General features: G+C 50.7%; 1 protein-coding gene across 4 annotated transcripts in view; it reads left to right on the top strand.

Annotated features, from left to right (window-relative positions):
* The window catches only part of HIP1 (huntingtin interacting protein 1), a 68,328-nt gene extending 58,578 nt beyond the window's left edge, over window positions 1-9,750 (top strand). For all 4 annotated transcript variants that reach the window (XM_079954505.1, XM_079954502.1, XM_079954503.1 and 1 more), the window contains exons 20-31: window positions 591-677; window positions 936-1,043; window positions 1,146-1,282; window positions 2,074-2,184; window positions 2,421-2,479; window positions 2,916-3,009; window positions 4,324-4,424; window positions 4,583-4,688; window positions 5,483-5,606; window positions 6,391-6,452; window positions 6,565-6,676; window positions 7,307-9,750. In XM_079954505.1, coding sequence (XP_079810631.1) covers window positions 591-677; window positions 936-1,043; window positions 1,146-1,282; window positions 2,074-2,184; window positions 2,421-2,479; window positions 2,916-3,009; window positions 4,324-4,424; window positions 4,583-4,688; window positions 5,483-5,606; window positions 6,391-6,452; window positions 6,565-6,676; window positions 7,307-7,326 — 1,121 coding nt within the window. In that variant the 3' untranslated portion in view covers window positions 7,327-9,750. The remainder of the gene's footprint in view (window positions 1-590; window positions 678-935; window positions 1,044-1,145; window positions 1,283-2,073; window positions 2,185-2,420; window positions 2,480-2,915; window positions 3,010-4,323; window positions 4,425-4,582; window positions 4,689-5,482; window positions 5,607-6,390; window positions 6,453-6,564; window positions 6,677-7,306) is intronic.
* The last annotated feature ends 2,848 nt before the right edge of the window (window positions 9,751-12,598 follow it).

Below are 12,598 nucleotides of genomic sequence, written 5' to 3'. Positions count from 1 at the left end.
AAGCCATGGCTTCAGTTACCAGAGACAGATAATTTCTAGTCACTCTGCACCTCCCTTCAATCAATCAGTCATTAAACTATGGAACTCCCTCCTACGGGAGGCAGTGATGGCCATCAGTTTAGAGTACTTTTAAAGATGATTAGAAAAATTCAAGGAGGAGAAGGAGAGGGCCATTGATGGCTATTAGGCATGATGGCTATGATCTGCCTGCCCAGTTGGAGGCAGTTATTCTTCTGAATACCAGGTGATGGAAACCACAAGAGTGGTTGCTTTTGTGCTCAAATCCTGCTTGTGAGTTTCCCAAAAGAAGCATTTTGTTGGCCACTGTGAGAACAGGATGCTGGACTAGATGGGCCCACTTTGGTCTTACCCAGCAGAGTTCTTTGTTTCTTTTTTGGGGGGGAGGGATAATAATTTAAAGGCAGGTTATAAACTAAAATGAATTCTGAAAAGGAGAAGCCCAGGCCAAGGAGGAAGTCAAGACAACCCTCATTGCTGGGTTGTACATAATCAGCTTTTAAGGCCTTCTTCCAGTTGCACTTCCTAATAGAGTTGTACTCAATGCTTCCTTTATTCTGTGTGCTGTGTAGATTACCTTCTATCCAGGACCTCTGCGGCATCCGAGTGTGTAGAGCGGCTACAGGAGGCATGCACCCAGTACCTCTCCAACCAGTCAGGTAAGAAACTTGGAGCTGTTTCCAGCTGCCCAGGCAACAGGCCCCATGTAGGACAAGCAGCATGGAAGTGAGAGCCACCCCCCTCATGTCAGCAGCTGCACCCATTTGTCAGTGGCATTTTCTTTTCCACTCTGCTTTGGAAAAGTAAAAGGTGGGCATTGTGGCAGAAGCACTTGGCGGTATTTCTCTTAGAAGATCTCAATGAGCCTGGGAGGATCACCTGTGCTTGGTCTCATGTGTTCTCTTCTCCCTTCCTAGATGTGAGCAGCTTGTTGTCACACGTGGCTCTCTTTGGCCACCTGGTTGGCGACACCATCGTCCAGGCAAGCGCCACTTCACACATGGCCCCCATGGAGGCTGCAGACAGTGAGTACCTGCCTCTGGCCAGGAAAAGGGTAGGACAGAAACAGGTGCCTTCCTAGGTCATGCAGGGCCTGAGTGGAGCCTTTTCCCTTTGCATGTTTCCAGTGCTGTTGGAAGCCTGCAGGCAGTGTGGCAGTGAGGCCTTGTGCTACTTGGGCACCCTGAAGGACAAAGCCTCTTTGGAGAGTGCCAACTGCGCAGCTGTCAGGAACTGTCTTGGGCGGATCACTGCCATTGGAGAGGTGAGTTGCTGTGTGGTTTGGGGAAGGCAAAAGGTTTGTTGGTTTGTTTGTTGGTTGGTTGGTTGGTTGGTTGGTTGGTTGGTTGGTTGGTTTGTTGCATTTGTAATCCCACCTTTTTGTCAAGGTGTGGTTCTCTCCCTTATCCTCACAACAACCTGTGAGTTGGGTTAGGCTGGGAGACTGACTTACCCCCAACATCACCCATTGAGCTTTGTGGCCAAGCAGGGATTTGAACCCTGGTCTCCCAGGTTCTAGCCCCAACACTCTTAAGCACTACAGCACATTGGCTGCCATTGGTTGGGGTTGCAAGCCCAGAGTGGATCTCCTCCAAGGAACCTTTTCCTGCATTGCATGGGGTTGAACTAGTTGACCCTTGGGGTCCCTTCCAACTCTGCTCAGTGAGTCCATGTTGCTGGCTCCTCCCAAAGTATAGAACCAGGATAGTGGTGGGGAACCTCTACCTCACAGGCCTCCGTAGGCCTGTCAGACCTCCTCATTTGTCCAGGCCATGCCACACCCACCTGCCCACATTGTGCAGGGCAGGGAAAGATGCTGCTGGCCTCAAAAGGGGATTGCAGGGATCAACTGACCATCCACGCGGGCAAAAGCAGTTCATGTGATGCCGCTGGTATCAGGCGACAGAATGCAGTTGACAGAGACAAATGGAAAGATCCTGTTCCCTACACCTAGTGAGCTCCTCTGAAGATGAAGTTGATATGAGGCAGTGGGGGATACAAGAGAAGGCAGCAACTTTGCAGCAACTTTGTAGGTCACCCTCTGCTCTGTTGCAGGACCTGCGCCCCAAGGGCCTGGACATCAAGCAGGAGGAACTCGGGGATTTGGTGGACAAGGAGATGGCAGCCACAGCAGCAGCAATTGAGATGGCAGCTTCCAGAATTGAGGTGAGATGAGAGAGAGGAGGATCGGCTTCCTGTTTGCCCAGTGGGATTCCTTCAAAAAGAAGGAGGAATAATGTTTTCTTTTTCAGGGCAGGGGATTAGATTTCAGTTCCAGTTCCGTGCCATGCTAGGGGTGGCTGGTTCTCAGCTTTGCTGTACAAGTGACAGTGGGCTAACGCTGTTCATCCTGTAGCTCTGACACCCACCCCACTCTCTCCCCACCACCCTTGTCAACACAGGAGATGCTGAGCAAGTCACGGGCGGGAGACACTGGAGCCAAGCTTGAGGTCAACGAGAGGTTGGTATGGAAGCCTGGCACCAGCTGCCTTTCCCTCCTCCCTGCCTGGATTTTTTTCTGGGCACCATTGGCACACCTCTTCCTCCCCACCCCACTCCAACACACCGTTTTCAGGACAGCATGCTTTAGAGCAGCCGTGGCCAAGCTGCCACCTTCCAGCTGTTTTGGACTACAACTCCCATCAGCCCCAGCCACTACAGCTGCCTGGTGGCACCAGGTTGGCGAAGGCTCTCTGTCCTCAAAAGAAAGGGTTAGTCTGCTATCATCTTGGAGCCAGAGAAGGTCCCCGCTCATTCCTCGACTTCTGTGCTTCCTCTACCTGGCAAGTGCTTTTTGCTCAACAATGTGGGGAGGGGGCCTCTGGGACTTTTACAGTGGAGCCCATATGCTTTGGATGTAAGCAGACACTGCACAGACAACCCTTTGTGATTTGCAGGATTCTGGGCTCCTGCACAGGCTTAATGCAGGCCATCCAGGTTCTGGTCAAGGCTTCCAAGGACCTCCAGCGGGAGATTGTGGAGAGTGGAAGGGTGAGTCAGCAGTGCCAGCCTTGCAAGCTGGGAATGTGGGCTTCTCACTCAGCGTGCCTTCTTGCTCCCGCTGTGCCTCAGATGCTGTCAGTCTGTGGTGTTGTTTACATAAAACATACTCCTCTCCTTGATTAAAGGTGGGGCAGGAAAGTGCCGTTGTTCCAGTGTGCTCCTGAGTTGTTGAAGGGGTGTGTTGTGCTCATGCTAATAGCACTCCAATCCCTTGGGCAGCTGGGTAGAGGAAGATAAAATGAGATGGCTTTCTGGGACCTAGCTGCAGCCTCTCGCTGTCTTACGTGCCTCTCTTCCAAGTGTTATAGGGGCCTAGGAGACAGATGGATTTTTAGCTCTTAAATAGGATGCTGGAATGGTGGGTGATAGAAGGTTCTGTTTTCTCATTGCTATCAATGTATGTGGAGTTAACAAAGGAGTATGAGAATTGGCCCACATGAACACAATTCATACTGCCGGGCGAGTTAAACTAATTTGCTTTATTTAGAGTATTGTGTTGTAATTATTAGATCAAGCCTCTCAAAGCAGTATACATAAAATTTTGAAAACACCAGTCTTTCAAAGGTGCAATGCTGGATAAATAGGGTTGCATAGCAAAAAAACAGAACTACAACTCAGATGGGACAGGTGTGGCAAGTGGAGCATAGCTGGGCATCCCATGGTCAGTCAGGGTGCAGGTCCAGATGCTACATCACTTGGTAACTCGTTAGAAGGAGAGTTCATAACTCACATATATTCTTGTCTGTTCATTCTGAGAGAATGTTTGTGTCCAGAGTTCCCTTTGGGATTAAGATACCCTTTGCAGAGCTTTTTACCTAACCTCAGAACATAGGCAAGAGAGAAAGAGGGGAGAGAAGAGTAAAACAGAAAGCGGGTTGTTTGTTCTCCAGTGAACACCACCAGGTTCTGGAATATCTAAAGGTGGTCTGTGAGGTGGCTCTTACCTCTCTGCGCACCCCAGGAAAGGCTGTGGCTTAGTGGTGGAACACCTGATTTGCATGCACAAGATCCTGAGTTCACATGCAGAGCTGGGAAAAACTCCCTGCATGGAAGCCCTGGCTAGCTGAAGGCTGGTAAGGGAAGGCAATACTGAGCAAGGTGCACCAAGGGTTAACCTGGTATAAGGCAGCTGCCACTCCCCTGTCAGGCTGAAGCTCACAGCCATGGAAGCTAGAAGGCTGCAAATGGAGTGCGTTGCGCTGACCTCTGTGGCCTTGTGGCGGGTGCAGAACTTCTGGTGGCAATTGAGAGAGACAGAATGAACAGCTATTCCTGGCAATGCTCACTCCTCTTCTCGTCTAGGGAGCAGCATCCCCCAAGGAGTTTTACGCCAGAAATTCCCGCTGGACGGAGGGGTTGATTTCTGCCTCCAAGGCTGTCGGCTGGGGAGCAACTGTGCTGGTGTAAGTGTTTGGGGGAGAAATGGCAGCAGACACCCTGGGGTTACTTCATAGCCTACTGTTGGCCTGCGAGCTAGGCAGTGCTGCGACGAGGGGCTGCAGCTTGTAGCCCTGGAGTGTGAGGGGTGGCACTCTAACATCCCTTTCACATCTTTCCCTAGAGATGCTGCTGACCTTGTGGTTCAAGGCAAGGGGAAGTTTGAGGAGCTCATGGTCTGCTCGCATGAAATTGCAGCAAGCACAGCCCAACTAGTTGCTGCTTCAAAGGTAGGGACTGCCTCGTGATACCTCCTTAGAACCATAGAATTGGAAGAGGTCCAAAGGGTCATCTAGCCCAACCCCCTGCTGCAGGAATGTTGAGCTGAGTGCCTGAGCAAGTGGCCAACAGCCAGTCATACAAGGAATGAATAAGCTTAATAGGCTTTCCTGGGCAGTCAGGATGCCAACAGCCGTTTGACTGGCAGTGTCCTGCTCCATTTGCCACCAGCACTTTCTCATCTGCTGTCAGTGGCAAAGCAACTGAGCCAGTAGGACCCATTTGTGGCCTGGTGATGTTTCCTCACCAAAATGATCCATGGCTTCCTTCCAGCTTAAGTACAGCTGCAGCTGGAACCCCATCACAAATCAGTTGTTAAAGCTTCCCACTTTGGGTGCTGCTCCTGCATAGACAATCATCCAAAGGCTTTTCTGGAAAAGCCAGTTTAATGTCTCAGGATCCCACTCCATAAGAGTTTCTAAAAGTTTGATCTGTGAAGTGGAGAGAAGAAACTAATAGGGGGCTTTGGGTGGGCAAGAGTGCATTGCATGAGTGTTTTGCTCCTGGGGATATAGTCTAGGACCACCCGTGGTGCCTGGTGTTTGATGGCATTAGAGTGGCACTGGGGGCCTTTGCTTGCTCTCTTCCCAACCAGCAGGAGATCTGCCCTTTCCTTTTTGTAACATCTGGAGCTCCTCTGGAGCAGCACATTGCAGATCACTTGCTTTGTCCAGCACATGTGGCACGTAGAATCCTTTTCTCCCACCTGCAAAGAAGGCACTGATTCTCCTCTTTGATCCACCAGGTGAAAGCAGATAAAGACAGCGCAAACCTCAGCAAGCTCCAGACTGCCTCCCGGGGAGTCAACCAGGCGACAGCCAGGGTGGTGGCTACCACCAAGTCAGGAATGTCGCAAATTCAGGAGACAGGTCAGTTTCTGAAACTCAAGTTGGAGATCCCTTTTCCTTCCTGTTGTTGTTGTTTAGTCGTGTCAGATTCTTCATGACCCCATGGACCAGAGCACGCCAGGCACTCCTGTCTTCCACTGCCTCCCGCAGTTTGGTCAAACTCATGCTGGTAGCTTCGAGAACACTGTCCAACCACCTCGTCCTCTGTCGTCCCCTTCTCCTTGTGCCCTCCATCTTTCCCAACATCAGGGTCTTTTCCAGGGAGTCTTCTCTTCTCATGAGGTGGCCAAAGTACTGGAGCCTCAGCTTCAGGATCTGTCCTTCCTGTGAGCACTCAGGGCTGATTTCCTTAAGAATGGATAGGTTTGATCTTCTTGCAGTCCATGGGACTCTCAAGAGTCTCCTCCAACACCATAATTCAAAAGCATCAATTCTTCGGCGATCAGCCTTCTTTATGGTCCAGCTCTCACTTCCATACATCACTACTGGGAAAACCATAGCTTTAACTATACGGACCTTTGTCGGCAAGGTGATGTCTCTGCTTTTTAAGATGCTGTCTAGGCAGGCATCTCCTGTAGGCACCTGTTTCTCTAAGGCAGAGGGGTAGCGGTCTCTGTTTTTCATTCAGTTCAGTTACAGCCTCTCTCTTTCTTTTTTGGCTTATTCATCTGACTGCTTGAGTCCCACAAAAAGCACAGCTGGGCTCACCAGATGCCAGGCAGTTCTCAGCACAATGTGGGAAGGGATGAGTCCTGCACTTCCATGCTACCATTAATGAGAGTAAACGTGTGTTCTCCCCCTGCAGACAGCATGGACTTCTCCGCCATAACGCTAACACAGATCAAGCGTCAAGAAATGGATTCCCAGGTATTTGGGGGAGGGAGGGAGAAAAGAGAATAAAGAATGCCAAGCAGAGCAGAAGGGGGATGCATTGCAGCCTGGTCACTTGCACTCCAGAAGCCTTTCTCCTCCCTCCTAGGTGCGAGTCCTGGAGCTGGAAAACCAGTTGCAGAAGGAACGCCAGCGCCTGGGAGAGCTGCGGAAGAAGCACTACGAACTGGCAGGGGTGGCTGAGGGCTGGGATGAGAATGGTGAGTCTGGTGGCCTGTTAGCTTCTATGCTGGCCTTTGGGCCACAGCAGGTTCTGGGTTTGCTGGCCTAGCCACAATTCTCCCAACTTGGGCCTGTAGCCTCCTTCCTGCTAAGACACTGAGGACCAGCAAAGGGAAAGGAACCACAGTTGAAGGCCCTTTCATCTCAATTCCCAACACCTTGCGTTAGTGCTGCAACCACAGAAAGGGCAGAATTTTGTTTGTGGAGCACCCCTGCCAAAAATAATAATAATCTTGGGTCAAGGAAAGCCTTACCTTATAGCAGTAGTAAGGAAATAGCCCACCCTCCTCTGATAGGCCACATTTGGAAGGTAAGCGGAGCTGCCTACCTGTCAATCACCTGCCACCAGGTGTCAAACATCAAAGGAAGAAATGGAAGCATGCTCTTGAGTGAGCTCCCAATTATTTTGTTGTTCCTTCCTTTGCAACCCCAGCTGGAGCCATAGCTGAGGTTTGAATCCAGACTGTGCTTGAAAGATTTATCCCAAAAGCAGGTTAGTTATGGGTTGTATTCATACATATACACCAATACCTTGACTTCCCTAGTTGCCTAGACCTGACAAAGAGCTTTCTCTCTCTCCCTTTCTCTCTCTCTCTCTCTCTGCCCAGGTGCTAATCTAGCCCCCTGAGGAGACAGCTGGAGAAGAGGCACCATCCATTGGTGCAGCTCCTTCCGAACACGAATTATAAACTCCTTTGGAACATACCGCAAAGCCTGTGCTCACCACGAAGACATTCCTCTTTCTCTCTTGGGCCAGCAAGGGCGCCCTGCTGGTCAAGAAGGTAGTAGCAGCCATGGCAGAGGGGGCACAGGGAGAGGAGGTGAGGAACCTCCCCAGCACCATAGCAGCAACAGTAGCAGCATCCACATGCACTGCCTGCCATAGCCCACAAAGCCCACACTGGCCTCATGGGCGTTGTTCCAGCTTTGCAGCCTCTCTGCAAAAATCGTACTCCATCTCTCTCCTCCACCACCTTCAGTTCACTTCCTTATTTGCACAACCTCCGAGCTGCCAGCCTTGGCCTTCGACCCACACCAGGGCCCGTGGTGACATCTCTCTGCTCATGCTGCTTCTCTTTGTCTGCCACCTCTTGCCCTCAGAACCAAGAGGGTGGCAGGACCTGCTGAAACTGTAGTGTGTGTGTGTGTGTGTGTGTGTGTGTGTGTGTGTGTGTGTACACTTGACCACCCTGCGATGACAGGGTTGGAGGGCCTTCAGTACAAACAGACCATGGTGCCCATAGAAGGGATGGATTAGGTCCATCCCGGAGATGGGTGGCAGCCATCTTCTCACAGGCCATCCCGTAACAGGCGGGAAACACTTCTTGGCCTCACAGCCCCTCTCTTCTCTGGCTCCGCTGCCCGCTCCAACAAAGCAGGCCTTTCTGCTGCTTCAGAGCAGCCCACTGTGTGTTGAGCCAGCAATAAACAGCTGAGAATCTCAGAGCGGGAAGAGCTGGCGAGGGTCTGATGGGGCCAGAGCAGCTGCTTTCATGTTGGGCTCTGTGAGGGACTCCACCTGCTCATATGTAGACCTGGCCAGTTGCCCTTTTCTCACACGGAGTCCATTAGCACAACCCATCAGCCCTCCCTGGACCGAATGGAGTCTGAAATAGCCAGCAACGCAAGGCGATGTGGATCCTGTTGTAGACTTGGCTTCTCCCCCACCCAACTGATGCTGCCTTCCATGACAGGCTGCCTCAGGCACCTTGTGATCACTGTGAGTCATTAGCCATACAGCAGTGGAAACATCTGGGCAGCAACCCTGCACTGTTCTCGTTCATGATAGAGGTGTGTGTGTGTGCACACGCTCTCTCTCTCACACACACACAAACACACAAGCATGGATACACCTGTACACCCTAGATTAAAACCTGCCACTGGGGGGCAATCCAATGTGTGCCTGCTCCTCGCTCCAGCTGGGGCAATCACTCGGAAGTAGAGAACCTCCCTGCTGCATCGGCTGGGACTGCCCTGCGCCTGGTATCTGCTGGCAGGCCAGCCTGATTCAACTTGAGGGCGGGAGGGTTCAAGCTACAATCCAAACAAAGGTGACCATCATGTAACATTCTTCCTGGGTCATCTGAAAAGGCCCCAAGGGCTGCCAAAGAGTCTGGTAACTTTGGAAGCTCTAACAATGGAGTGGGTGATTGGACTGGGCCCAGGATCAACCTTTGACAAGGCAAAACAGGGAAATTTGTGAGTCTGACTTGTGGTGCTGTGTCCCACAGTGTCCCTGGGCCCGTTCCAGACCCTCCTCCTTGCCCTCAAGTCACTCAAGATCAGTCTGTCTTTCGCACACTGCCATTGGGGTGCAGGGGCTGGAGGGACCCACAGAGGAGCCAGGGTTTCTTGCTCTCCCCGTTGGGAGTTACTCCGACTTGCCTACCCCTCTCCAGTTCTTCTGAAGAAGTCGTTGCTTAGACCAACAGCCTCTCCAAGTGGTGCCTGTTAATGCCCCCGGCCTTCCTGCCATCTGGGTGGCAGCAGCCCAAGAACCAAATAGCCCTCTCTTCCCACCGCCAGCTTGAATGAGGCCACTCAGCTGCCTGCCTCTCTCTCCGAAGCAGCAGGAACAGCCTTGCTGCCACAGCACATGATAAGAGAAGGGGCTCCATATGGCACTGAACTACCCTTACGCAACCCCTTCTGCCCTCCGTCCCCTCCCCCCCAACTACCTCAGGTTTTCAGGCTGATGGGCCACCCATGTTGGGGACAAAACAGAAGAAGACTGCCTGCCAGGGTGATGTCTTGAGCCTGGCAGAAAGGCCATTTTGTCTCACTAGTAAAGTGACTTCCTCAGTGCTCGCTCTTTCTCCTCTATTTTTTAAACGTTTCCTAAATTGGGGTGAGGGGTGTCAAACAAAAACTTCCATTAGAGCAGTTTCCCTTAAGTGACTAAAATCACTCACCACAGGTCTGGGGCCAGGTTACCAGTTGACCCAGGTGCCAGCTCTCTTTTTAATTATTGTATTAAATACAAGATCCCCCCCCCCTTTGTATGATATGTTGAATGTGTGTTTTCAATTTTTAAATAAATATTTCAACCCGGTTCTGTTGGCTTTGTAATTTGTAAGAGGGAGATTTAGGACTCACAGTGTTCTCTTTGGCAGACTTACTTTTCCAGCTTACTCTGTATGTGATCAGGTGAACCCAACAATCTAGCCAGACCAGCACCCAGAGTTGGTTGACCTATAATAATAATAATAATAATAATAATTTTTATTTATACCCCGCCCTCCTCAGCCAAGGCCGGGCTCAGAGCGGCTTACAAGCAATAATAAAAACAAGTTGAATGATTACAACTTAAAAACAAAATTAAAATACAACATTAAAATATTGAAACATTAAAATATTAAAATGTAGCCTCATCGCAGGAGGAGAAGGAAAAGAAAAAAGAAAGAGAGGGAGGGAGGGAATCAAATTGGCTCCAAGCCAAAGGCCAGGCGGAACAACTCTGTCTTACAGGCCCTGCGGAAAGAAATCGGATCCTGCAGGGCCCTGGTCTCATGAGGCAGAGCGTACCACCAGGCCGGAGCCAGAGTTGAAAAGGCCCTGGCTCTGGTTGAAGCTAATCTAACTTCCTTAGGGCCCGAGACCACTAGGGTGTTGCTATTTATGGACCTTGAGGCTCTCCGTGGGGCATTCCGGGAGAGGCGGTCCCATAGGTACGAGGGTTCTAGGCCATGAAGGGCTTTAAAGGTCAAAAGCAGCACCTTAAATCTGACCCTGTACTCCACCGGGAGCCAGTGCAGCTTGAAAAGCACTGGGTGGATATGCTCCCATGGCAGAGACCCTGTGAGGAGCCTCGCTGCAGCATTCTGCACCCGCTGGAGTTTCTGGGACAGCTTCAAGGGCAGCCCCACGTAGAGCGAATTACAGTAGTCAAGCCTGGAGATGACTGTCGCATGGATCACTGTGGCCAGGTCGGGGCGGGAAAGGTAAGGGACCAACTGCTTGATGCGACGAAGGTGGAAAAATGTCGCCTTGGCTGTTGCTGTAACTTGCGCCTCCATGGAAAGGGAGGCGTCAAGGATTACACCCAAACTCTTAACGGAAGGCAATGGCACTAATTGGACCCCCGCAAGAGAAGGGAGTTGGTCCCTCATCCCCATGCCATCTCAACCCAACCATAGGACCTCTGTCTTCGAAGGATTTTGTTTCAATCGGCTCCCACGAAACCATCCAGCCACAGCTTCCAAGCATCTGGTCAGTGTGTTTGGGGCCGAGTCGGTGTAGCCATCCATCAGCAGATAGAGCTGAGTGTCATCAGCATATTGGTGACAGCCCAGCCCAAAGCTCCGGATAATCTGGGCAAGGGGGCGCATAAAGATGTTTAAAAGCATCGGGGAGAGAATTGCGCCCTGCGGCACTCCACACACCAAGGAGTGGCGCGACGACATTTCCCTCCCTAGTGCCACCCTCTGTCCCTGACCAGAGATAAAAGAGCACAGCCAGTTACGGGCTATGCCCTGTATCCCCACGTCTGCAAAGCGGTGGTCCAGAAGATCATGATCGACCATGTCAAAGGCTGCTGAAAAATCTAAAAGGATCACCAGTCCTGACCCGCCTCGATCCAGTTGTCTACGGAGATCATCTGTTAGGGTAACCAGAGCCGTCTCGGTCCCAAAACCAGGACGGAAACCAGACTGAAATGGATCTAAAGCCGATGTTTCCTCCAGAAACTTACCAAGCTGTTCAGCAACTGCTCTCTCAATTACCTATAGCAGCCTTCCTCAACCCAGTGCCCTCCAGCTTGGGGCTGATGAGAGTTGTAGTTCAAAGTAATATGGGGTGCTCGGTTGGACTAAAGGCAGGGAGAGAGTAGCATGCTGACCGTTCTCCTGCCTTTGGGGTCAGAATAACAGAAAAATATGCATGTCTGACTTCTCATTCTGTGCCATTGTGGAAGGCTAGAATTTAACAATGGTCCCCTTAGGCCATGACACAGAGAGAAGGGTAATGGTTAGGGAGAACAGGGCCAGAGCTTTTGGAATGACTCAATATGAAGTATATAGAGCTGTTAGAAGCTGCATCGAGCTCAAGGTTAAGCATCAGATCCCAGCTTTCAACACCCTGATAACCCCTTGAGGCACTTCGTATCACCACATTCATTCCTGCACCTTTGTCCACACCATCGTTCATTGTTTGTTTTAAACATTTATACCCTGCTTTCTCCCTCCACAAGGGAGTGGCTCAAAGCAGCTTGCAGAGTGCCGGCTGGGTTGGGTCTCAGTGAAATTCACTCATTGGATCTTTTCTTCTAGCCCAGCCTTATGAAAATCCCAGCTGTCAAATGTAGAAGAGCTTCTGACACCCTTCAGGAGTTCTGTTCGGTAAACCCTGTGCTATAATGGCCCTTGGCCTTTTGTACAACAGTCCTCATTGGGGTGTCTCACCTGAGCAAATGAAAAATGCTGTTTTATTTCTGTAAGGCGCTGCTTAAGGAGCAAGGACCTGATTTCCCTACCCTGGGCAATTGTACTTAAAACCTTTGTTTTTACTCTGCACTTCAGTGGAAAAGGCAACCAAAGTCCTTTGGGAGAGGACTGAAGCTCAATAGCAGACCATCCACTTTGCATGCAGAAGCTCCCAGTTTCAATTCCCAGCATTTTCCAAACTGCTGCCACTCAGCAAATACTAAGGTTGATGGATCTATACCCTGACTTGATAGGAGATAGCTTCCTAAAGTGACATAAAAAGATAACTAATAATACAAGCCTCATGCTACAAGTCATAATCTAAAAGACCTTAAAGGAAAAAGCAGGGGGGAAACAGGAAACTGGCACTAATTCCTATTGGCTACAGAGTTTTCATTAGAACCAAGTGTGATGGAAACCACTGTGGAAGAAAAGGAGCTGAGAGTTGTTGGTCAGCTTGAACCGGTGCAGCATCTCTGC

The sequence above is a fragment of the Podarcis cretensis genome, assembly GCF_951804945.1.
Source record: "Podarcis cretensis genome assembly, chromosome: 15".
Lineage (NCBI taxonomy): Eukaryota > Metazoa > Chordata > Lepidosauria > Squamata > Lacertidae > Podarcis > Podarcis cretensis.
This window is presented reverse-complemented; position numbering and strand designations above follow the sequence as displayed.